This window comes from Oncorhynchus kisutch, linkage group LG10 (genome assembly GCF_002021735.2).
Source record: "Oncorhynchus kisutch isolate 150728-3 linkage group LG10, Okis_V2, whole genome shotgun sequence".
NCBI classification, from domain to species: Eukaryota; Metazoa; Chordata; class Actinopteri; order Salmoniformes; family Salmonidae; genus Oncorhynchus; species Oncorhynchus kisutch.
In genome coordinates, this window is record NC_034183.2 from 8,709,897 (window position 1) to 8,733,838 (window position 23,942).

General features: G+C 49.3%; 1 protein-coding gene across 4 annotated transcripts in view; it reads left to right on the plus strand.

Annotated features, from left to right (window-relative positions):
• The window catches only part of LOC109897699 (zinc finger protein 609), a 189,472-nt gene that overhangs the window by 156,996 nt on the left and 8,534 nt on the right, over window positions 1–23,942 (plus strand). For all 4 annotated transcript variants that reach the window (XM_020492218.2, XM_020492219.2, XM_020492220.2 and 1 more), the window contains 2 exons: window positions 11,763–11,850; window positions 21,380–23,780. In XM_020492218.2, the coding sequence (XP_020347807.2) occupies window positions 11,763–11,850; window positions 21,380–23,780 (2,489 nt within the window). The remainder of the gene's footprint in view (window positions 1–11,762; window positions 11,851–21,379; window positions 23,781–23,942) is intronic.

A 23,942-nucleotide genomic window follows, 5' to 3' on the forward strand; every position in this document is an offset into this window, starting at 1 on the left:
GTACGGATGGCCCTTTGTGTTAGTGTAAAGGTACGGATGGCCCTTTGTGTTAGTGTAAATGTACGGATGGCCCTTTGTGTTAGTGTAAAGGTACGGATGGCCCTTTGTGTTCGTGGTCAGGAAGCAGCAGAAGGGGTCAGTCGGTATGTCGTGGTCAGGGAGCAGCAGAGGGGGTCAGTCGGTATGTCGTGGTCAGGGAGCAGCAGAGGGGGTCAGTCGGTATGTCATGGTTAGGGAGCAGCAGGAGGGGTCAGTCAGTGTGTTGTGGTCAGGGAACAGCAGAGGGGGTCAGTCGGTATGTCGTGATCAGGGAGCAGCAGGAGGGGTCAGTCGGTATGTCGTGGTCAGGGATCAGCAGAAGGGGTCAGTCAGTGTGTTGTGGTCAGGGAGCAGCAGGAGGGGTCAGTCAGTGTGTCGTGATCAGGGAGCAGCAGAAGGGGTCAGTCAGTGTGTCGTGATCAGGGAGCAGCAGAGGGTACAGTCAGTGTGTTGTGGTCAGGGAGCAACAGAAGGGGTCAGTCAGTGTGTTATGGTCAGGGAGCAGCAGAAGGGGTCAGTCAGTGTGTCTGCACAATCAGTTAACACTACTCAAGGTCTCAGTGTGAGGGCTTGTTTTTCAGCCCCAGGGAAGCTCAAACGGCACACGGCTGCCAAGCCCTCTGCCCTCAGAGGAAAGGAAAAGAACGAGGAGTGGATTTGGAGCTGTTCTCTCTCCCTTCCATTCAGCGGGAGTCGCTCAGCTTGTGTTAAATGGCTGGTGAGGTGATTTCAAAAGAGCGCCCCCTCACCCTGGTCATGTGACCCGGATATTCAGAGAGTCGTCACCGTAGCCTCGCTACAGGAGCAAGATCTCATCGACACAGATGTCTGGCATCTGCATTCCATCTGCATTCCATCCGCATTCCATCCATTTTCTGATGCTTGCAGAAGTGGTATATTTTGTTTCTTTGGTAAACATTTAAAAGTTTGTTGATTACCTAATTCAATTTTAGTTATTAGCCTACGCCCAATTATTTGAACAAAAATGGGAGAAGCACCAATGTGACCTCAAGTATCCATATTGGCACAATTTCTGAGACCAGTTGAATGTTAGTGCCAAATTGGCCTCCAGACTTCATCCTTATCGGAACAACAAGATAAGGTGATAACTTTTGAAAGCCCAGCTCTACCACAGATTTCAGCTACATGGTTCTAGCTAGCTTTGTGTGTGTGGAAGAGTGTAATCCAATGCCACAGAAAGATCAGTTACCATTTAGCAGTGAAGGGATTTCATTCCTTTATACCCGGTAGTCGATTGGCACCGTTTCCTCTGGGATTAAAACCTTTCTCACTGTTAGCAACACTTTGGACAACGTAGAATAATCCCACACAGCTCTCGTCAACACAATGCCTTTTAAACATCAATTGAGAACATAAACTCTCAGACTTTCAGGCTGGATGGGATTGTGCACTGGTGGGTGACGCTAGCACAGGCCCTTTATTTAGTCCTCTAGACATTTACATTATATGGATTTTGTCCACTCTCATCTATTTGACCTGCAGTTGGTGAATGGGGGGAAAATATAATACGACTAGTTAAATGAGAATGGTGCCTGGGGGCCTCGGACGACCTGCAGACTTGACCCACCGCAGGGGAGGGGGGCCTTAGTGGCCAGGGGAAGGGGGCCTTAGTGGCCAGGGGGAGGAGGGCCTTAGTGGCCAGGGGGAGGAGGGCCTTAGTGGCCAGGGGGAGGCGGGCCTTAGTGGACAGGGAGAGGGGGTCCTTAGTGGCCAGGGGGAGGGGGGCCTTAGTGGCCAGGGGGAGGAGGGCCTTAGTGGAGAGGGAGAGGGAGAGGGGGGCCTTAGTGGCCAGGGGGAGGGGGGCCTTAGTGGCCAGGGGGAGGAGGGCCTTAGTGGACAGGGAGAGGGAGAGGGGGGCCTTAGTGGCCAGGGGGGAGGGGGTCCTTAGTGGCCAGGGGGAGGGGGTCCTTAGTGGCCAGGGAGAGGGGGGCCTTAGTGGCCAGGGGGAGGGGGGCCTTAGTGGCCAGGGGGAGGAGGGCCTTAGTGGACAGGGGGAGGGGGGCCTTAGTGGACAGGGGGAGGGGGGCCTTAGTGGCCAGGGGGAGGGGGGCCTTAGTGGCCAGGGAGAGGGGGGCCTTAGTGGCCAGGGGGAGGGGGGCCTTAGTGGCCAGGGGGAGGAGGGCCTTAGTGGCCAGGGGGAGGGGGGCCTTAGTGGCCAGGGGGAGGGGGTCCTTAGTGGCCAGGGGGAGGGGGGCCTTAGTGGCCAGGGGGAGGAGGATTACGGGTCCATGCCTGCCTATTTAATGAAAGACCTTCCAGTGGGGGAAAGATGAAACTGGTGACCCAGGCAGGAGAGGTTCCCAGACCTCTAGGCTCCCTCTGGGAGCTTGTCAGCTCTTTGTTGCCATTAGAGAGGCTTTTGATGGGAGAGGCGAGGAGGGATGAGCGGAGCAAGGCTGGTTGTGATCTTTGATGGGGGAGGTGAGGAGAAGTGGTCTTTGTTGCCATTAGAGAGGCGTTTGATGGGAGAGGCGAGGAGGGATGAGCGGAGCAAGGCTGGTGGTGATCTTTGATGGGGGAGGTGAGGAGAAGTGGTCTTTGTTGCCATTAGGGAGGTCTTTGAGGGAGATGAGGTGAAGTGGTCTTTGTTGCTCTGCGGGGGCAGTGGAAGGGAAGGGGTTCCTACTTGGTGCCCTTGAGAATCAACATGGGGGCAACCGGTTCATGTCTCTCGTAGCTTCTTTCTCTCTCGTTGTATCTTGCCATTTTACTTTTCTTATTACTCTTTTCTGTCTCCATTTCTTCCTGGGCCTCTTTTTCTGTTGCTTACTTTCTGCTTCCTGGGCCTTTCTGCTTCCTGGGCCTTTCTGTTTCCTGGGCCTTTCTACTTCCTGGGCCTTTCCGCTTCCTGGGCCTCTTTTTCCGTTGCTTACTTTCCTCTTCCTGGGCCTTTCTGCTTCCTGGGCCTTTCTGCTTCCTGGGCCTCTTTTTCTGTTGCTTACTTTCCTCTTCCTGGGCCTTTCTGCTTCCTGGGCCTTTCTGCTTCCTGGGCCTTTCTGCTTCCTGGGCCTTTCTGCATCCTGGGCCTTTCTGCTTCCTGGGCTTGATACAAATGATCCAGGCTAACTCCAATGTATTTAGCAGATGACGAAGGGAGGCCTATTTTGGTTGCCTATTTTTCACTTGCTAAATCCAGTCATTTTAACCAACTGTAGTAAGTTCAGAAGCTACTTGACTCCTTCAACTCGGCCATGGAGAAGGAAAAATAATTACCTATAAATCCTCCAACCGTATCTGAAGATCTACTCTGTACGCTCTCTGGTTCAGTAAGACTCCGGCAAGTGGAGCTTGTAGTCTTGAGTTAGGATTGTCAGCCGTGTCAGTTTGCTGCTCCTTGTATGCACAGTCTGCAGAGAGGTATGCAAAACAACCGCAGAGAGTCCCAGACTTCAAGTATGAAAAACAGCATGGCTTTACCGCTCCGAAACGAGCCATTCTCCAACTGGCTGTCTTCTACGAGCCATTCTCCAACTGGCTGTCTTCTACGAGCCATTCTCCAACTGGCTGTCTTCTACGAGCCATTCTCCAACTGGCTGTCTTCTACGAGCCCTTCTCCAACTGGCTGTCTTCTACGAGCCCTTCTCCAACTGGCTGTCTTCTACGAGCCCTTCTCCAACTGGCTGTCTTCTACGAGCCATTCTCCAACTGGCTGTCTTCTACGAGCCATTCTCCAACTGGCTGTCTTCTACAAGCCATTCTCCAACTGGCTGTCTTCTACGAGCCATTCTCCAACTGGCTGTCTTCTACGAGCCATTCTCCAACTGGCTGTCTTCTACGAGCCATTCTCCAACTGGCTGTCTTCTACGAGCCATTCTCCAACTGGCTGTCTTCTACGAGCCATTCTCCAACTGGCTGTCTTCTACGAGCCCTACAAACCCCAGGCAGGTTCTCTGGGAGGGGACAAACCCCAGGCAGGTTCTCTGGGAGGGGACAAACCCCAGGCAGGTTCTCTGGGAGGGGACAAACCCCAGGCAGGTTCTCTGGGAGGGAACAAACCCCAGGCAGGTTCTCTGGGAGGGGACAAACCACGGGTAGGTTCTCTGGGAGGGGACAAACCCCAGGCAGGTTCTCTGGGAGGGGACAAACCCCAGGCAGGTTCTCTGGGAGGGGACAAACCCCAGGCAGGTTCTCTGGGAGGGGACAAACCACAGGTAGGCTCTCTGGGAGGGGACAAACCCCAGGCAGGCTGTCTGGGAGGGGACAAACCCCAGGTAGGCTTGCTGGGAGGGGACAAACCACAGGTAGGCTCTCTGGGAGGGGACAAACCCCAGGCAGGCTGTCTGGGAGGGGACAAACCCCAGGTAGGCTTGCTGGGAGGGGACAAACCCCAGGCAGGCTGTCTGGGAGGGGACAAACCCCAGGTAGGCTCGCTGGGAGGGGACAAACCCCAGGCAGGCTGTCTGGGAGGGGACAAACCACAGGTAGGCTCGCTGGGAGGGGACAAAGACGATTTAATTTTGGCCAATTTCAAGTTTTCATAACAATCTGTAATCTGCATTTTTGGAAGCCAGTTATGGCCGATTACATTGCATTCCACGAGGAAACTGAGTGGCAGGCTTACCACTTGTTACGCGAGTGCAGCAAGGAGCCAAGCTAAGTCAGTCAACCTCTAATGTGTAGTGGGGGGTCAATGCCTGGTGGTTGTGTGTAGTGGGGGTTCAGTGCCTGGGGGTTGTGTGTAGTGGGGGTTATGTGTAATGGGGGTTCAATGCCTGGTGATTGTGTGTAGTGGGGGTTCAATGCCTGGTGGTTGTGTGTAGTGGGGGTTCAGTGCCTGGTGGTTGTGTGTAGTGGGGGTTCAGTGCCTGGGGGTTGTGTGTGGAAGTGAGTGAGTGAGGGAGTTAATTTGTTTTCTTGTCAAACTCCCCAGTGCTCGTGTGGTGGGTCACCTGCTGAAGCTAGGCTAACGCTAGGCTAACGCTAGCCCTAAAAAATGCTTTAAAGTACGACCTAAGTCGTTTTTCTGTACTTTATTTACTATTTCTATTTTTGACAACTTCTACTTTTACTCCATACATTTTTCCTGACAACCAAAAGTACTTGTTACATTTTGATGCTTAGCAAGACAGGAACATTTTCCAATTCATGCACTAATCAAGAGAACATCCCTGGTCATCTCTACTGGCTCTGATCTGATGGATCAGAGGACCCTCAGACTCACTAAGCACATTCTTACTGTTGCCTCTTGGCTATCCGTAAATTTAAAAACATTTGCTTAATATAAGGAATTTTAAACAATTTACTTTTGTGTATGTATATTTGTGTGCTTTTTCCACAACTGTCTGATAGCAACACTGTGTGGCCTTTTTACCACTTCTTATTGGTGCTGTGGTTATATTCATACACACAGCTCTCACACTTCACAGACTAGGTTACATTCATACACACAGCTCACACAGACTAGGTTACATTCATACACACACTTCACACAGACTAGGTTACATTCATACACACACTTCACACAGACTAGGTTACATTCATACACACACTTCACACAGACTAGGTTACATTCATACACACACTTCACACAGACTAGGTTACATTCATACACACACTTCACACAGACTAGGTTACATTCATACACACACTTCACACAGACTAGGTTACATTCATACACACACTTCACACAGACTAGGTTACATTCATACACACACTTCACACAGACTAGGCTACATTCATACACACAGATCACACAGACTAGGCTACATTCATACACACAGCTCACACAGACTAGGCTACATTCATACACACAGCTCACACAGACTAGGCTACATTCATACACACAGCTCACACACTTCAATCTTCACCTGTGTTTTACCATTCATATATGTGAATTTGGGGACATCCCTCACCTCCTCAAAGCAGTTATGTGATTTCAGGGACTTACATGAGTAGTGTTTAATGGACAGAATCAGATTTTTAATGTCTTGGCACAGACTATTGACTTCCTTTACGAGGCTCCGGTGTTGAACCTCAGCATTGCCTGCCATTTGAAATAACATTTGCGTGCCTGAGAAAATGACATTGAATTGGCAGAGAGCTTCATTTTCTCTTCCACCTTTCCCAGGTTCATTTTCTCTTACACCTTACCCAGACAATGGAACCCAGGTTAATTTTCTCATGCACCTTACCCAGACAATGGAACCCAGGTTCATTTTCTCTTCCACCTTTCCCAGGTTCATTTTCTCTTGCACCTTACCCAGACAATGGAACCCAGGTTAATTTTCTCATGCACCTTACCCAGACAATGGAACCCAGGTTCATTTTCTCATGCACCTTACCCAGACAATGGAACCCAGGTTCATTTTCTCTTGCACCTTACCCAGACAATGGAACCCAGGTTCATTTTCTCATGCACCTTACCCAGACAATGGAACCCAGGTTCATTTTCTCATGCACCTTACCCAGACAATGGAACCCAGGTTCATTTTCTCTTGCACCTTACCCAGGCAATGGAACCTAGGTTCATTTTCAGTGGTAGGCCTAATGGTTACCTTTCCAACAATGTACTGATGTCATACTAACTTTTGGCAGATGGGATAATTGCTCCCAAAGCTGTTCTGTCTGCCTAAACGTGAAGTCACGCAAGTTGATCATCATTTGTTTGAAAGGCTTGTCTCGTTGAACTATTTTTTGTCTCATTGTTGTGCCGTTAACTTTGGTTCTATTGATGTTTTTACTGCTCTGACAGCTAAAATCTATCAGAACGGTTGTATAGTGTTGGACAGCTATAGGCTTTTGAGTTAATGGTACATACTCCCTTTCTTGAAACCAAACCAATATTCTGCACTTGAGTTAAGCAACATTATCTGCAGTGTGCTTTGTAAACACAATCATTGTGACTGATATTTGAGAGAAGCTTCTAAGGCAAAACTGTCGGCTGACTGAGTTCAGGTCAATTATGAAAGCCAAAGCCCCTGAGGGAATGTCTCAATGAAAATGGACTGTCTGAGTGAGTGTGTGTGTGTTTCTTTGGAAGCTCATCCTGTGATACCAACTGCCCCCTAGTGGTCGAATAAGGGTATGGCAGCCTCTCTCTGCAGCCAGTCACACAGACGAGTCGAACCTCACTTCTCCACTTCCTCTCGCTCTGCTAGTATCAAAGTGTCTGTCAGCCCGATGCACAAACCATTCGGGAGACAAATTGAAGGCGACAGACCTGGGCTCTGGCAACCAGGGAACTCTTTCATATGCCTCAGCTGTTTCCTTCCCCGACACAAAAATAAACTTTTTTTTTTCCTGTGGAGCCTCTGCAGTCTGCAGGCAGCAATGTCAGCTGGAGGACAACACCACTCTGTTTCTCCTCCTCCTTCATCCCTCACTCAGCTGCATACAAATGGCTGTCTGTCAGTGTACTGTGCTACTCCCAGCCTCTGTAATCAGGAACTGCTCTGTTCTAATGGAGGCGGGAGGGGTGTGTGTGTGTGCAGTTCCAACCCTAAAACCAGCGTGCTGAATACTGAACAGCTGCACCTTTTTCTATTCAATGCTCTGAGATTGACCTGAATGTTGCTTGGTGCCGTCTTTTCTCTTGGGGAATTATTAGGAAACCAGAGAAGAAGACTGACGTTTTACGTTTCCCCAACTGATTGTGTTTTTATGTTCGTTTATTTGCGGGGGGGGGGTATTTTGTACCTAATGTTGCCGCTACCGTCTCTTATGACCGAAAATAACTTCTGGACATCAGGACTGCGATTACTCACCACGGACCGGGAGAATCCTTTTTTTCCTTGAACTTCTTGACGCTACCCATCCTTTTAGCGGGATAAGTGTCATCAACAACCGCTGAATTGCAGAGATGCCACATTCAAATAATATTACAAAAAATATTTATATTCATGAAATCACAAGTGCAATATAGTAAAACACAGCTTAGCATTTTGTTAATCCACCTGTCGTGTCAGATTGTGAAAATATGCTTTACAGCGAAAGCAATCTAAGCGTTGCTTGTAAGTGTAAGTTTATCGATCACTCGACAAAACATTATGAACACCTAGCATCAAAGTAGCTTGGTCACGAAAATCAGAAAAGCAATCAAATTAATCGCTTACCTTTGATGATCTTCGGATGTTTTCACTCACGAGACTTCCAGTTACACAATAAATGTTCCTTTTGTTCCATAAAGATTATTTTTATATCCAAAATAAATCCGTTTGTTTGGCGCATTATGTTCAGAAATCTACAGAGCGGTCACGACAATGCAGACGAAAATTCCAAATAGTATCCGTAATGTCCACAGAAACATGTCAAATGTTTTTATAATCAAGCCTCAAGTTGTTTTTAAAATATATAATCGATAACATATAAACCGCAACTGTCTTTTTCAGTAGGAGTGGGAGAGGCCATGGCTGCCCAAACTCTGTTGCATGAGCAAAACTCATGCGAACACCTGACGCAATGTTATCTTTCTCGCTCATTTTTCAAAATAAAAGCCTGAAACTATGTCTGAAGACTGTTGACACCTTGAGGAAGCGATAGGAAAAGGAATCTGGTTGATATCCCTTTAAATGGAGGAAAAGCAGGCTATGGAACATGGAGTTTTCAAAATAGAAGCCACTTCCTAGTTTGATTTTCCTCAGGTTTTCGCCTGCAATATCAGTTCTGTTATACTCACAGACAATATTTTGACAGTTTTTGGAACTTTAGAGAGTTTTCTATCCTAATCTGTCAATTATATGCATATTCTAGCATCTGGTCCTGAGAAATAGGCCGTTTACTTTGGGAACGTTATTTTTCCAAACATAAAAATAGTGCCCCCTAGCTTCAAGAGGCTAATGAGTCTGACGAGCCTGACGTGAATGATATACTGCTTTCTCTGGAACAGGCCCAGATCTCCATGATTTGCGTGAAGAGGAGGCAGAGAAAAAGGAGCCGGAGGGTGGGCTGTCTTCTGAGAATTTGTAGGCGATCAAATAAACCCCCACTTCCTTCCATTCTGCTAGCAAACGTTCAATCTTTGGAGAATAAAATCGATGACCTACGCGCAAGATTAAACTACCAACGGGACATTCAAAACGGTAATATCTTACACTTCATGGAGTCGTGGCTGAACGACGACACTATCAACATACAGCTGGCTGGTTATACTCTGTACCGGCAGGATAGAACAGCAGCGTCTGGTAAGACAAGGGGTGGTGGACTATGTATTTTTGTAAATAACAGCTGGTGCACGATATCTAAGGAAGTCTCGAGCTATTGCGGTCTACAGCTTATCATGAGATATTCAATCTACCTAGAGTTAATATCTGTATTTTTCGTAGCTGTTTACATACCACCACAGTCAGAGGCTGGCACTAAAAACAGCTTTGAATGAGCTGTATTCTGTCATAAGCAAACAGGAAACCACTCACCCAGAGGCGGCGCTTCTAGGAGCCGGGGACTTTAATGTAGGGAAACTTAAATCTGTTTTACCAAATTTCTATCAGCATGTTAAATGTGCAACCATAGAAGAAAAAAACTCTGTACCACCTTTACTCCACACACAGAGACACGTACAAAGCTCTCCCTCGCCCTCCATTTGGCAAAGCTGACCATAATTGTATCCTCCTGATTCCTGTTTACAAGTAAAAACTAGTCAGGAACCACCAGTGACTCGATCAATACAAAAGTGGTCAGATGAAGCAGATGCTAAACTACAGGACTGTTTTTCTAGCACAGACTGGAATCGGGATTCCTCCAATGGCATTGAGGAGTACACCACATCAGTCATTGGCTTCATCAATCGATGATGTCATCCCCACAGTGACCATGAGTACATACCCCAACCAGAAGCCATGGATTACAGGCAACATCCACACTGAGCTAAAGGTTAGAGCTGACGCTTTCAAGGAGCGGGACTCTAACCCCGACGCTTATAAGAAATCACGCTATGCCCTCTGACGAACCATCAAACAGGCAGAGTCAATACAGGACTAAGATGGAATCGTAGTACACCGACTCTGATGCTCGTCGGATGTGGCAGGGCCTGCAAACCATTACAGACTACAAAGGGAAGAACAGCCGAGAGCTGCCCAGTGACACGAGCCTACCAGGCAAGCTAAACTACTTCTATGCTCGCTTCGAGGCAAATAACACTGTAACATGCATGAGAGCACCAGTTGTTCCGTAAGACTGTGTGATCACGCTCTCCGCAGCTGACGTGAGTAAGACTTTTAAACAGGTCAACATTCACAAGGCCAGACAGATTACCAGGACGTGTGCTGCGAGCATGCGCTGACCAACTAGCAAGTTTCTTCACTACCATTTTCAACCTCTCCCTGTCCAGTCTGTAATACCAACATGTTTTAAGCAGACCACCATAGTGCCTGTGCCCAAGAACACCTAAGGCAACCTGCCTCAATGACTACCGACCCATAGCACTCAAGTCTGTAGCCATGAAGTGCTTTGAAAGGCTGATCATTGCTCACATCAACACCATTATCCCAGAAACCCTAGATAGACCCACCCCAATTTGCATACTGCCCCAGCAGATCCACAGACAATGCAATCTCTATTACACTCCACACTGCCCTTTCCCACCTGCACAAAAGGAACACCTATGTGATAATGCTATTCATTGACAACAGCTTAACGTTCAACACAATAGTGCCCTCAAAACTCATCAATAAGTTAAGGTTCCTGGGACTAAATGCCTCCCCCTGCAACTGGATCCTGGGCTTCCTGATGGGCCACCCCCAGGTGGTATGGATAGGTAACAACACATCCACCACACTGATCCTAAACACAGGCGCCCCTCAGGGGTGCGTGCTCAGTCCCTTCCTGTACTTCCTGTTCACTCATGACTGCACAGCCAGGCACATCTCCAACGCCATCATTAAGTTTTCAGATGACACACCAGTGGTAGTAGGCCTGATCACCGACAACGACGAGACAGCCTATTGGGAGGAGGTCAGAGACCTGGCTTTGTGGTGCCAGGCCAACAGCCTCTCCCTCAACGTCACCAACAAACTAACATGGTCCAAGCACACCAAGACAGTCGTGAAGAGGGCACAACAAAACCTATTTCCAAGAGGCCTAGGCACTCCTCTGTTACACCGCTGCTTCTCTCTGTTGTCATCATCTATGCACAGTCACTTTAAAAACTCTACCTAATCGAATTGATCAATATACCCCCTGTATAGAGCCTCCACATTGACTCTGTAGGTTTCTTGTTCTCCGTCTTTTCAAAACAGGAAGCCAATTTGTTTTTAGCACATTTTATTTCCCTGACTGATCAAAACTTGTTTTCTTACGTCTCTCTCTCTCTCTCTCTCTCTCTCTCTCTCGTCCCTCTGCAGCAGACATATGTTTGGAACATCGAATCTCAATAAAATCACAGTATTGAATCGCAATACGTATCGTGAGAATCGCAGTACATAACGTATCGGCACCTTGGCATTGGGATTTCCCTATTTACTAGCCTATACTGTCCATGCTGACAGTATTTGGGATGAAAGTTGTCATGCTATGCTAATATCACTCTTCATTAAGTGTTCAATCAATCAAATGTATTTATAAAGCCCTTTTTCTTTTTTACATCAGCAGAGGTCACAGTGGCTTATAAATAACCAGATGAAAAGCTCAGAGCAGTGCAGAGGCAGGGAGCACAGTGGCGAGGACTCACTAGAAGGCAGGATGGGTTTACACCCCTTGACTGATGAAGGAAGACATGATGACAGTTCCTCTGTGATCATCATTCCTTCTCTCCCTCTCTCTGTTCCCAGGCATGCTGGTAGTTAACGTGACCTGGAGAAACAAGACCTATGTCGGCACCCTCCTGGACTGCACCAGACACAACTGGGCCCCGCCAAGGTAAACAGGAACTCTCACAACTAATCATTAACACACATTCACACACACACACACCCTTTCAAACTGAACATTCAGTCGGTCAGACACTTGAAAACTGACATATATTGGTTGTCTTGAGGGCATATGTCCCCCCTCCATAGCTTTTCCTTTGCTCGGGGCCATTATGAATTAAATATCCTTGGGTAACGTCTCCGAAGCGTCGCTGACACAGGGCTTTCGAAATGCAACAACTGGAGTTGGAATGATTTTTCTCCTCTGCCATCTATCCTGTCCTCAGCATCACAGAGCTGTCTGAGCCTTTTATAGACTTCTCTACTAAACACCCCACTGGTCTGTCCACAACAATGTTCAAAAGCTATCTGTGCAATAGAAGCAGGTAGTATTATCAATAGGTAGTAAGCTATCTGTGCAACAGAATCAGGTAGTATTATCAATAGGTAGTAAGCTATCTGTGCAACAGAATCAGGTAGTATTATCAATAGGTAGTAAGCTATCTGTGCAACAGAATCAGGTAGTATTATCAATAGGTAGTAAGCTATCTGTGCAACAGAATCAGGTAGTATTATCAATAGGTAGTAAGCTATCTGTGCAACAGAATCAGGTAGTATTATCAATAGGTAGTAAGCTATCTGTGCAACAGAATCAGGTAGTATTATCAATAGGTAGTAAGCTATCTGTGCAACAGAATCAGGTAGTATTATCAATAGGTAGTAAGCTATCTGTGCAACAGAATCAGGTAGTATTATCAATAGGTAGTAAGCTATCTGTGCAACAGAATCAGGTAGTATTATCAATAGGTAGTAAGCTATCTGTGCAACAGAATCAGGTAGTATTATCAATAGGTAGTAAGCTATCTGTGCAACAGAATCAGGTAGTATTATCAATAGGTACTAAGCGTTTTCTTTTTAATGCTGCAGACATTGCGGACGAGGAAGGTCTTAGTATATTGTATTATCAGCAGGCAGAGTGTAATGGTGTTTGCCACAGTGTTCTGTATCAGTGGACAACCAGACTCTTCACAACATGGCCAGTCCCAGGATAGGGAGACCATATTGTACACAGGGAAATTCACATCAGGGCTAGTTTGTAGATTCATAGTAGTTTCATTTAATGAATCTATTAAAGGTTTGCCAAACCTCTATTTTGACAATAAATAATTGATCAAATATCTATAAGATAATACGGCCCTAAAAGAGTTGGTAGGTAATTGCTTCTTCACCATGTGTTGGCGAGGAAGATGAACAATGACCATAGTGATGTAAGTAATAGTCCTGCATCTCCATCGCGTTGTGTGTCACCCTGTAATCCAATGTTATTAGTCACATCCAATGTTATTACAATACAGCAGGTGTAGTAGACCTTATAGTGAAATGCTGAATACAACAGGTGTAGTAGACCTTATAGTGAAATGCTGAATACAACAGGTGAAGTAGACCTTATAGTGAAATGCTGAATACAACAGGTGTAGTAGACCTCACAGTGAAATGCTGAATACAACAGGTGTAGTAGACCTTACAGTGAAATGCTGAATACAACAGGTGTAGTAGACCTCACAGTGAAATGCTGAATACAACAGGTGTAGTAGACCTCACAGTGAAATGCTGAATACAACAGGTGTAGTAGACCTCACAGTGAAATGCTGAATACAACAGGTGTAGTAGACCTACGGGTGTTACGGTACAGAGTCAATGTGGAGGCTATATACAGGGGGTACCGGTACAGAGTCAATGTGGAGACTATATACAGGGGGGTAACAGTACAGAGTCAATGTGGAGGCTATATACAGGGGTACCAGTACAGAGTCAATGTGGAGGCTATATACAGGGGGTACCAGTACAGAGTCAATGTGGAGGCTATATACAGGGGTACCAGTACAGAGTCAATGTGGAGGCTATATACAGGGGGTACCGGTACAAAGTCAATGTGGAGGCTATATACAGGGGGTGGAGGCTTTATACAGGGGGTACCGGTACAAAGTCAATGTGGAGGCTATATACAGGGGGTGGAGGCTTTATACAGGGGGTACCGGTACAGAGTCAATGTGGAGGCTGTATACAGGGGGTACTGGTACAGAGTCAATGTGGAGGCTATATACAGGGGGTACCGGTACAGAGTCAATGTGGAGGCTATATACAGGGGGTACCGGTACAGAGTCAATGTGGAGGCTATATACAGGGGGTACCGGTACAGAGTCAATGTGGAGGCTATATACAGGGGGTACCGGTACAGAGTCAATGTGGAGGCTATATACAGGGGTACCGGTACAGAGTCAATGTGGAGGCTATATACAGGGGGTACCGGTACAGAGTCAATGTGGAGACTATATACAGGGGGTACCGGTACAGAGTCAATGTGGAGACTATATACAGGGGGTACCGGTACAGAGTCAATGTGGAGACTATATACAGGGGGTACTGGTACAGAGTCAATGTGGAGGCTATATACAGGGGTGTACCGGTACAGAGTCAATGTGGAGGCTATATACAGGGGGTACCGGTACAGAGTCAATGTGGAGGCTATATACAGGGGGTACCAGTACAGAGTCAATGTGGAGGCTATATACAGGGGGTACCGGTACAGAGTCAATGTGGAGGCTATATACAGGGGGTACCGGTACAGAGTCAATGTGGAGGCTATATACAGGGGTACCGGTACAGAGTCAATGTGGAGGCTCAATACAGGGGGTATATTGATCAATTCGATTGAATTAATTAGTTCAGATTTATACCATATTATCATTCCCCATTTAGAGTCTCTGCCCTGTCCTGAGTCTCTGCCCTGTCCTGAGTCTCTGCCCTGTCCTGAGTCTCTGCCCTGTCCTGAGTCTCTGCCCTGTCTGATTCCTTTTAATTTAGTGGATGGTAGGATTCTCTCCCTATAACCTAGTGGACAGCCAGTGGAAACATCACCTCTGCGCCATATGTCCTGTAGTACTACAATATCAATATCAACATCAGCAATTTATTTCAGGAAGTCTGGGTTTCTAAAAACATTTCATAACTGTTTTTTATTTTCCTTCAAAATGAGACAAACACTCACAATCCTACAATAACTATTAAAATAGGATCTTTCAATTAACGTAAACTCTTATTATGCAATAGTGATTTGTTTATCGTTTTAAGGTTTTGTGTCATGCCACTTGGGTGGATGTAGTGTGAGGAGGGTGGAGTTCTTGTGCTCATCTTACCGTGAACCTCGACCTATCACATGTCAGCATTTGTTTGATGTCACTCATTTGGTTGGTGGGTGCTGGGCCAGTTGCTCCTCTCACAGCCTGTGCGTAGCTCTGCCTGCTGGGCTGTGACTGCTCCAGGTGTGGGTCTGCGGTGGGGGGCAGGGGGGGTGGGCCTCGTCTGGGTGGGTCTGAAGCTGGGCTGGGGTGGTCTGTGCTGCGCTGGCTGTGGTCGGCATTGAGGTTGGTGGTGCTGTGGTCGTGGCTGGGGGTTCCAGGGTGCTGGTCCGGGGTGTTGTCTCGGTGATCTCGGTGGGGTGGAGATTGCTCCGCTGTTCCTGGGTGGAGGACTGTCACAGCCCCTCCTCTGCATTGCAGGCAGAGGAGGGTCGTTAGTGATCGGAGTCACCTGGGATCAGAGTATTTAAACTGTCACTAATCACCTCTCTCTCTCTCTCCGCTCCTCCAGGTATGAACCTGTTTAGTTTGTTCTGTTGTAGTTTTGCATAGTTTTCACTCAGTCATTCACCCACACAGATTCACACATCCATGCACTTTACACACCTTACATTATGATACTTCCACACCTCATTCCTTTTTCTTAGTTTAAAGCTAATAGTTTTGTTTATAATAAAGAACATGTTTTTAATTGGCCTATACCTGTTGTTCGCGTCCCCATTGTTGTCACAGGCTATGAGCCAGCCTGTGACAAGTGGGGGCTCATCCGTAAGTTAAAGTTAATTGTCGGACTGCGGTTTAAAGTGACGTCCTTGAGAGTCTTGGCAAGGATGGGGACTGTCTCCCTGTACAGGTGAACATGGTCATAGAGACAGTCCAGATCGAGGGTGGGGTGGTGGGCCAGGTGTACATTGGGTTGCAAGGCACAGTCCCGGGAGAGGCTGGTGTTTATTCTTTGGATTGTGGCAGGGTGGAAGTCCTTTCTCTGTAGAAGGGTTGACATAACGATTCTTGATTTGGGGAAGATTGCGCAGGCCTTCGCAATCACTCCACGTAGTGCAGTCGCCACCCTCTCCTGCTGAGCACGCAGGACGTTGCTTCCGATGTGTATGATTATGTGGCTTGGCGACCCGAGATGGGCCTTGTCAAGCAGCACCATGGCCCTCTGCGTTGTTGGGCACCACACCTTTCTCCTTTTGTGTCTAGGGAGAGACAAAGACAGGCTGTGTCTGCAGTCTGTCCTCTGTTCTCTTTCTCTCCTGCAGCCTGTCCTCTGTTCTCTTTCTCTCCTGCAGTCTGTCCTCTTTCTCTCCTGTAGCCTGTCCTCTGTCCTCTTTCTCTCCTGCAGTCTGTCCTCTTTCTCTCCTAGTCTGTCCTCTGTCCTCTTTCTCTCCTGCAGTCTGTCCTCTGTCCTCTTTCTCTCCTGCAGTCTGTCCTCTTTCTCTCCTGCAGTCTGTCCTCTTTCTCTCCTAGTCTGTCCTCTGTCCTCTTTCTCTCCTGCAGTCTGTCCTCTGTCCTCTTTCTCTCCTGCAGTCTGTCCTCTGTCCTCTTTCTCTCCTGCAGTCTGTCCTCTTTCTCTCCTAGTCTGTCCTCTTTCTCTCCTGCAGTCTGTCCTCTGTCCTCTTTCTCTCCTGCAGTCTGTCCTCTGTCCTCTTTCTCTCCTAGTCTGTCCTCTGTCCTCTTTCTCTCCTGCAGCCTGTCCTCTCTTAGTGTGGTCAGATCGTTATTACTGCTCTGTCAGATCGTTGTTATTACTACTGCTCTTTTTGGAGCTCTCTCACCTCCTTTGTTAGATCAGCCAGCTCTCTCACCTCCTTTGTTAGATCAGCCAGCTCTCTCACCTCCTTTGTTAGATCAGCCAGCTCTCTCACCTCCTTTGTTAGATCAGCCAGCTCTCTCACCTCCTTTGTTAGATAAGCCAGCTCTCACCTCCTTTGTTAGATCAGCCAGCTCTCACCTCCTTTGTTAGATCAGCCAGCTCTCTCACCTCCTTTGTTAGATCAGCCAGCTCTCTCACCTCCTTTGTTAGATCAGCCAGCTCTCTCACCTCCTTTGTTAGATCAGCCAGCTCTCTCACCTCCTTTGTTAGATCAGCCAGCTCTCTCACCTCCTTTGTTAGATCAGCCAGCTCTCTCTTGAGTCCGTCTCTCTCTTGCTGAACCTCTTTCAGCTGTGTTGCAAGGCTACTGTCCTTCTCTGTCCTCACCTTGGTTAGGAGCTCCTCGAAGGTGTGGTTGTCTGGTTGCTGTTTGTTCACGCTCGCCCTCAGCAGGACCATCTCCAGTCTGGTGAACTCATCCCTCATGCAGCCATGGTGGTGAGGAGGGCCTGAGCCTGCTCTGCACTGAGGGGGTCGCTCTCCTCCTGGGGCATGTCCTCCACTATGGTGGGAAGAGAGGTGCTGGATGTGCCTTCTTGGGTGGGGATAGTAGGGGTGAGGGTGGTGCTGGTGGAGTTTGTCTGGTGGGAGGGCATGTCACTGGTGGTGTCCTTATCTTTCTCTGCTCTCTCCTTAATGGTCTGAAAGTCTGTTTCAAACAGCCTAATGTTACCTTGCACCATGACAGTCCCAGTCTTGTAGAGGTTGATTGTTATCGTGGTGCTGTCAGGGTCATCTGTCTCTTTGACTTACAGCTTCCACCCATTACAGATTCCCTCTTTCTTCATGGATGGGTAGTGAGAGCAGACTGCTGAGCGCCATGCATTTGGCTGGTCAGTGAGGAAGATGAGATTACTCACATCACCGTTTTTGTAGAGGTCTGCGAAAAGGGTTTCTGGCCTCCCCTTTAGTAGTGTCTGTTTAAAAGCTTTCCTCATTGTTATTTTTGGCCTCTGGAGGGTAGAGAATGGACTCAGCGCTGAGGAGGAGTGGGGACATGGTGCTTGTGGGCTCTGCTACTACTGCTGCTGCTCTGTTCTGCTGTCCCGTTGCCATGGCAACCGATTTGTTCGTCTGCTGCTGTTGCCAGCTAGCTGTAATTTAGCTCAAAAACCAGCAAAAAGAGTGACAAATCTTCACACAAAAAAACAGAAGATATGTTTAAAGTTAGTCCGTCTCCTTTTTGGTTTACTCACTCAGTTTGGTCGTTTGATGTAGTTGTATTAACTCCCCTTGCTAGGTTTCTTCTGGCTAGCTTGTTAGCATGCTGGCTAGCTTGTTAGCATGCTGGCTAGCTTGTTAGCATGCTGGCTAGCTTGTTAGCATGCTGGCTAGCTTGTTAGCATGCTGGCTAGCTCGAGTCAAAACTTGAGGCTCAAAGTAACTTTTTTCTATTCTGAATGAATAGAGTTGTTGTTCATCACTTGTCTGAAATTCTTTTTAGATTTGAGTGTTAATCTCATTTTATGAAGAAAAAAATATGAAATATATCAGGAGCTCAAGTTGAGCATGTCTCTCTCTCTCGCCCACCTCTTTGTCTCTCTCTCGCCCACCTCTTTGTCTCTCTCTCGCCCACCTCTTTGTCTCTCTCTCGCCCACCTCTTTGTCTCTCTCTCTCGCCCACCTCTTTGTCTCTCTCTCTCGCCCACCTCTTTGTCTCTCTCTCTCGCCCACCTCTTTGTCTCTCTCTCTCGCCCACCTCTTTGTCTCTCTCTCGCCCATCTCTTTGTCTCTCTCTCTAGCCCACCTCTTTGTCTCTCTCTCTAGCCCACCTCTTTGTCTCTCTCTCTTGCCAACCTCTTTGTCTCTCTCTCGTTGCCTCGCTCTCTCTCTCGTTGCCTCGCTCTCTCTCTCGTTGCCTCGCTCTCTCTCTCGTTGCCTCGCTCTCTCTCTCGTTGCCTCGCTATCTATCTCGTTGCCTCGCTCTCTCTCTCGTTTCCCCTCTCTCTCTCGTTCTCTCTCATTTCCCCTCTCTCTCTCTCGTTCTCTCTCATTTCCCCTCTCTCTCTCGCTCTCTCTCATTTCCCCTCTCTCTCTCGCTCTTTCTCATTTCCCCTCTCTCTCTCGCTCTTTCTCATTTCCCCTCTCTCTCTCGCTCTCTCATTTCCCCTCTCTCTCTCGCTCTTTCTCATTTCCCCTCTCTCTCTCGTTCTCTCTCATTTCCCCTCTCACTCTCGTTCTCTCTCATTTCCCCTCTCTCTCTCGCTCTTTCTCATTTCTCCTCTCTCTCTCGTTCTCTCTCATTTCTCCTCTCTCTCTCGTTCTCTCTCATTTCCCCTCTTTCTCATTTCCCCTCTCTCTCGTTACCTCTCTCTCCTTCTTGTTACCTATCTCTAGTTACATCTCCCTTTCTCTCCTTACCCCTCTCGCTCTCTCACGCTACCCCTGTCTCTCCTTACCCCTCTCACTCTCTCACGCTACCCCTTTCTCTCCTTACCCCTCTCGCTCTCTCACGCTACCCCTTTCTCTCCTTACCCCTCTCACTCTCTCACGCTACCCCTTTCTCTCCTTACCCCTCTCGCTCTCTCACGCTACCCCTTTCTCTCCTTACCCCTCTCGCTCTCTCACGCTACCCCTTTCTCTCCTTACCCCTCTCGCTCTCTCACGCTACCCCTTTCTCTCCTTACCCCTCTCACTCTCTCACGCTACCCCTTTCTCTCCTTACCCCTCTCGCTCTCTCACGCTACCCCTGTCTCTCGCGCTACCCCTCTCTCTCTCTCGTTACCTCTCTCTCTAGCCCCTGTTGGCTGTTGTGTAAAGGCAGGATGTTATCTCCTATCTGATCAACGTTGCCTAATCCTGTCAAGCCCTGTGGCGCTTGGCGATCTGTCAGAACACACTGGGCTGTTGAGATTGGGGGATAAGGAGAGGATCAGAATCTGTCGCAGGTCCTCTCCCAGAGCCGCTAGTAATAGCCCTTCTCGGAGCGGGGATGATTCAGAGAAGAATAGCAACAGGATTGTGAGAGCTCCGTGGAGTGGTTCACCAGCTTTACTTAGAAGCTAGATATTAAAACAATACTATCTATTGGCTGTTGGTGGGGATTGGTGAGTTCTCTGGTTTGCGGCTCTGTTACTGTGGTGGGGAGTGATGAGGGCAGTGTTCTCTGGTTTGAGGCTCTGTTATTGTGGTGAGGGTTGATGAGGGCAGTGAGTTCTCTGGTTTGAGGCTCTGTTATTGTGGTGGGGATTGATGAGGGCAGTGAGTTCTCTGGTTTGAGGCTCTGTTATTGTGGTGAGGATTGATGAGGGCAGTGAGTTCTCTGGTTTAAGGCTCTGTTATTGTGGTGAGGGTTGATGAGGGCAGTGAGTTCTCTGGTTTAAGGCTCTGTTATTGTGGTGAGGGTTGATGAGGGCAGTGAGTTCTCTGGTTTGAGGCTCTGTTATTGTGGTGAGGGTTGATGAGGGCAGCGGGTTCTCTGGTTTGAGGCTCTGTTATTGTGGTGGGGATTGATGGGGGCAGTGAGTTCTCTGGTTTGAGGCTCTGTTATTGTGGTGAGGGTTGATGAGGGCAGTGAGTTCTCTGGTTTGAGGCTCTGTTATTGTGGTGAGGGTTGATGAGGGCAGCGATTTCTCTGGTTTGAGGCTCTGTTATTGTGGTGAGGGTTGATGAGGGCAGCGAGTTCTCTGGTTTAAGGCTCTGTTATTGTGGTGAGGGTTGATGAGGGCAGTGAGTTCTCTGGTTTGAGGCTCTGTTATTGTGGTGAGGGTTGATGAGGGCAGCGGGTTCTCTGGTTTGAGGCTCTGTTATTGTGGTGGGGATTGATGGGGGCAGTGAGTTCTCTGGTTTGAGGCTCTGTTATTGTGGTGAGGGTTGATGAGGGCAGTGAGTTCTCTGGTTTGAGGCTCTGTTATTGTGGTGAGGGTTGATGAGGGCAGCGATTTCTCTGGTTTGAGGCTCTGTTATTGTGGTGAGGGTTGATGAGGGCAGCGAGTTCTCTGGTTTGAGGCTCTGTTATTGTGGTGAGGTTTGATGAGGGCAGTGAGTTCTCTGGTTTGAGGCTCTGTTATTGTGGTGAGGGTTGATGAGGGCATTGAGTTCTCTGGTTTGAGGCTCTGTTATTGTGGTGAGGGTTGATGAGGGCAGTGAGTTCTCTGGTTTTAGGCGAGGGTTGATGAGGGCAGTGAGTTCTCTGGTTTGAGGCTCTGTTATTGTGGTGAGAATTGATGAGGGCAGTGAGTTCTCTGGTTTGAGGCAAGGGTTGATGAGGGCAGTGAGTTCTCTGGTTTGAGGCTCTGTTATTGTGGTGAGGGTTGATGAGGGCAGTGAGTTCTCTGGTTTGAGGCGAGGGTTGATGAGGGCAGTGAGTTCTCTGGTTTGAGGCTCTGTTATTGTGGTGAGGATTGATGAGGCTCTTATTGTGGTGAGGATTGATGAGGGCAGTGAGTTCTCTGGTTTGAGGCTCTGTTATTGTGGTGAGAATTGATGAGGGCAGTGAGTTCTCTGGTTTGAGGCTCTGTTATTGTGGTGGGGTGTTAATGGCGGATAGGTTTAATTCTCTGGCTTTGGTTTTCCTCTAGGTTCTGTGAGTCCCCCACCAGTGACTTGGAGATGAGGAACGGCCGGGGCCGGGGGAAGAGGATGAGGCCTAACGGAAACACACCCGTCAACGAGAATAGCAACTCGTCGGACAACAAGGGCAGCGGCACCAGCAAGACGCGCGCCGCCAACAGCAGCAGCAAGAGCCGACGGGGCACGCCGCCCAACAGCAACACAGAAGACGTCAAAGCCAGCCCTTCGTCGGCTAACAAGCGCAAGAACAAGCCCGCCTCAGACATGGAGCCCAACTCCAGCTCGGAGGACACCAAGGGCAGCAAACGCATGCGCACCAACTCCAACAGCGGCCCTGGAGGAGTGCCCCAGCCGCCTCACATCGTCCTCCCTGGCAAACCCAGCATAAAGATGGAGCCACTGCCCCCACAGCAACTCGACCGCAACTGCCCTTCGCCGGTGCTCATTGACTGCCCGCACCCCAACTGCAACAAGAAGTACAAGCACATTAATGGCCTCAAGTACCACCAGGCCCGTGCCCACAATGATGATGACATCAGGCTGGACATGGACGGGGACAGTGAGTACGGGGAGGACTCTACGCTCCACCCCGATCCGAGCAGCTGCAATGGGGCCTCCATCTCTCAAAGGGGCTGCTTGTCACCGGCTCGCTCAGTCACGCCCAAGGGTAGGGGCTTTGAGGCCCAGACTCCGTCGCCCTCCTCGGGTAAGTTTGGCTCCAAGCAGGGTAAAAAGAAGCCCTGCGAGGTCGATCTAGAGGCAGGGGGCATGCCCATGGATGGCTGTGAGGACGGGCCCTGCCTAACGGACGAGGCCAGCAACGACGGCATGGACGACAAGAAGGACAAAGCCAAGAAGACGGGTAGCGGCTCCAAGGCAGACAAGCTGGCCCAGAAGGGCATGAAGTTAACGCGGCCCATCGCCCCGACCATACCACCTCAGCAGCTCTACTCCCTACAGACGGCAGGTGGCTTCCCTGCAGCCAGCCCTGGCTCCACCCCTGCCATTAGTTCAGCAGTTCAGTCTATCCCCAAGAGCCCACAGCTGAAAGCGATCCAGCCCAAGCCCTCCGCCCTGGGAGACCCCTCGTCTGTGAACCCAGCGCTGAGCGGCTCCAAGGACAAGAAGAAGAAAGACAAGAAGAAGAAGGAGGCAGGAAAGGAGGGAGATAGCCCCAAAGGGAAAGGGGGAAAGCCAGAGGAAGGCAAGAGCCCGTACTCTGAATCTTCGGACCCGGGGAGCAAAGGCGACGGGCTGCTGAACGGCTCATCAGACCCCCACCAGAGCCGGCTGGCCAGCATCAAGGCCGAGGCGGACAAGATCTACAGCTTTACCGACAACGCTCCCAGTCCCTCCATCGGTGTGGCCAGCAGGATAGAGGCTGGAGGCATGGCCCAGCCCCTCACCCCAATCCATGTGGTCACACAGAACGGAGCCGACAACTCCTCGGTGAAGACCAACAGCCCGGCCTACTCTGACATCTCAGACGCGGGCGAGGATGGCGAGGGCCGGGTGGAGGGCGTTAAGGGAGTCAAGTCCGAGGAGCAGGTCACCCGAGAGGGGGCCAAGAAGTCCCTGTTCCCCACCCAAACAGCCAGCAAGGAGTCCCCCTACTATCCCGGCTACGAAAATTATTACTCCCCAAACTACGCCAACCCTAGCCCGGGGGTGTCAGCCACGGGGGGCACACAACAGGAGGGGGCCCAGGTCAAGGTGAAAAAAGAGGAGCAGGAGGAGCGTAAGGTCAAGCAGGAGCAGCAGGAGGAGCGTAAGGTCAAGCAGGAGCAGCAGGAGGAGCGTAAGCCCGAGATAGGTACCTCTGGACCGGGGCAACAGCAGCAGCAACAGGCCTCGGTCATCCAGCAGCGCTCCAACATGTATATGCAGCCTCTCTACTACAACCAGTACGCCTACGTTCCCCCGTACGCCTACCACCCGGACCAGGCCTACCACAACCACCTGCTGAACACCAACCCGGCCTACCGGCAGCAGTACGATGAGCGGCAGAGGCAGGTGGTAGCCGAGCAGCACCGCGCCACAGAGAAGAAATCAGACGCTGCTGGAAAGGAGCGAGAGCGAGAGGGCTCCTCAGGGAAGGAGCGGGGTGAGGAATGGAAGCAGAAGGCTTTGGTGCCCCCCACCCTGTCCAAGGCTCCCAGTGTCACAGACCTGGGCAAAGGCGGGCCGCCCCAGGGCAAGCCGCCCAAAGAGCCCTCGTCCTCCTCGGAGCAGACCAAGTCATCGGTCATCATGCCCAAGGGGGAGGACGCCAAGGCACCGGCCCAGCAGGCTGAAGGACTGAAGATGAAGCTGAGTGAAGGAGGGCACCATGGGAAGGGGGATGAACCCAAGGCGGGCATGGAGTCCGGCAGGCCCTCGGCCATGGAACAGGCCATGTGGTACAGACAGGTAACCTAACACGGTTGTGTTTGAATCGGCCGATTGTGATTGGATGTTAGACAAATGTATGTCAAATGATCACTATAAAACTGAGTAGAAGTGCATGCTGGTTTGTGTATTCTGGGAAATGTTTAAGTGAAGGTTAATTTTTGTAGGACACAACTGATGAGA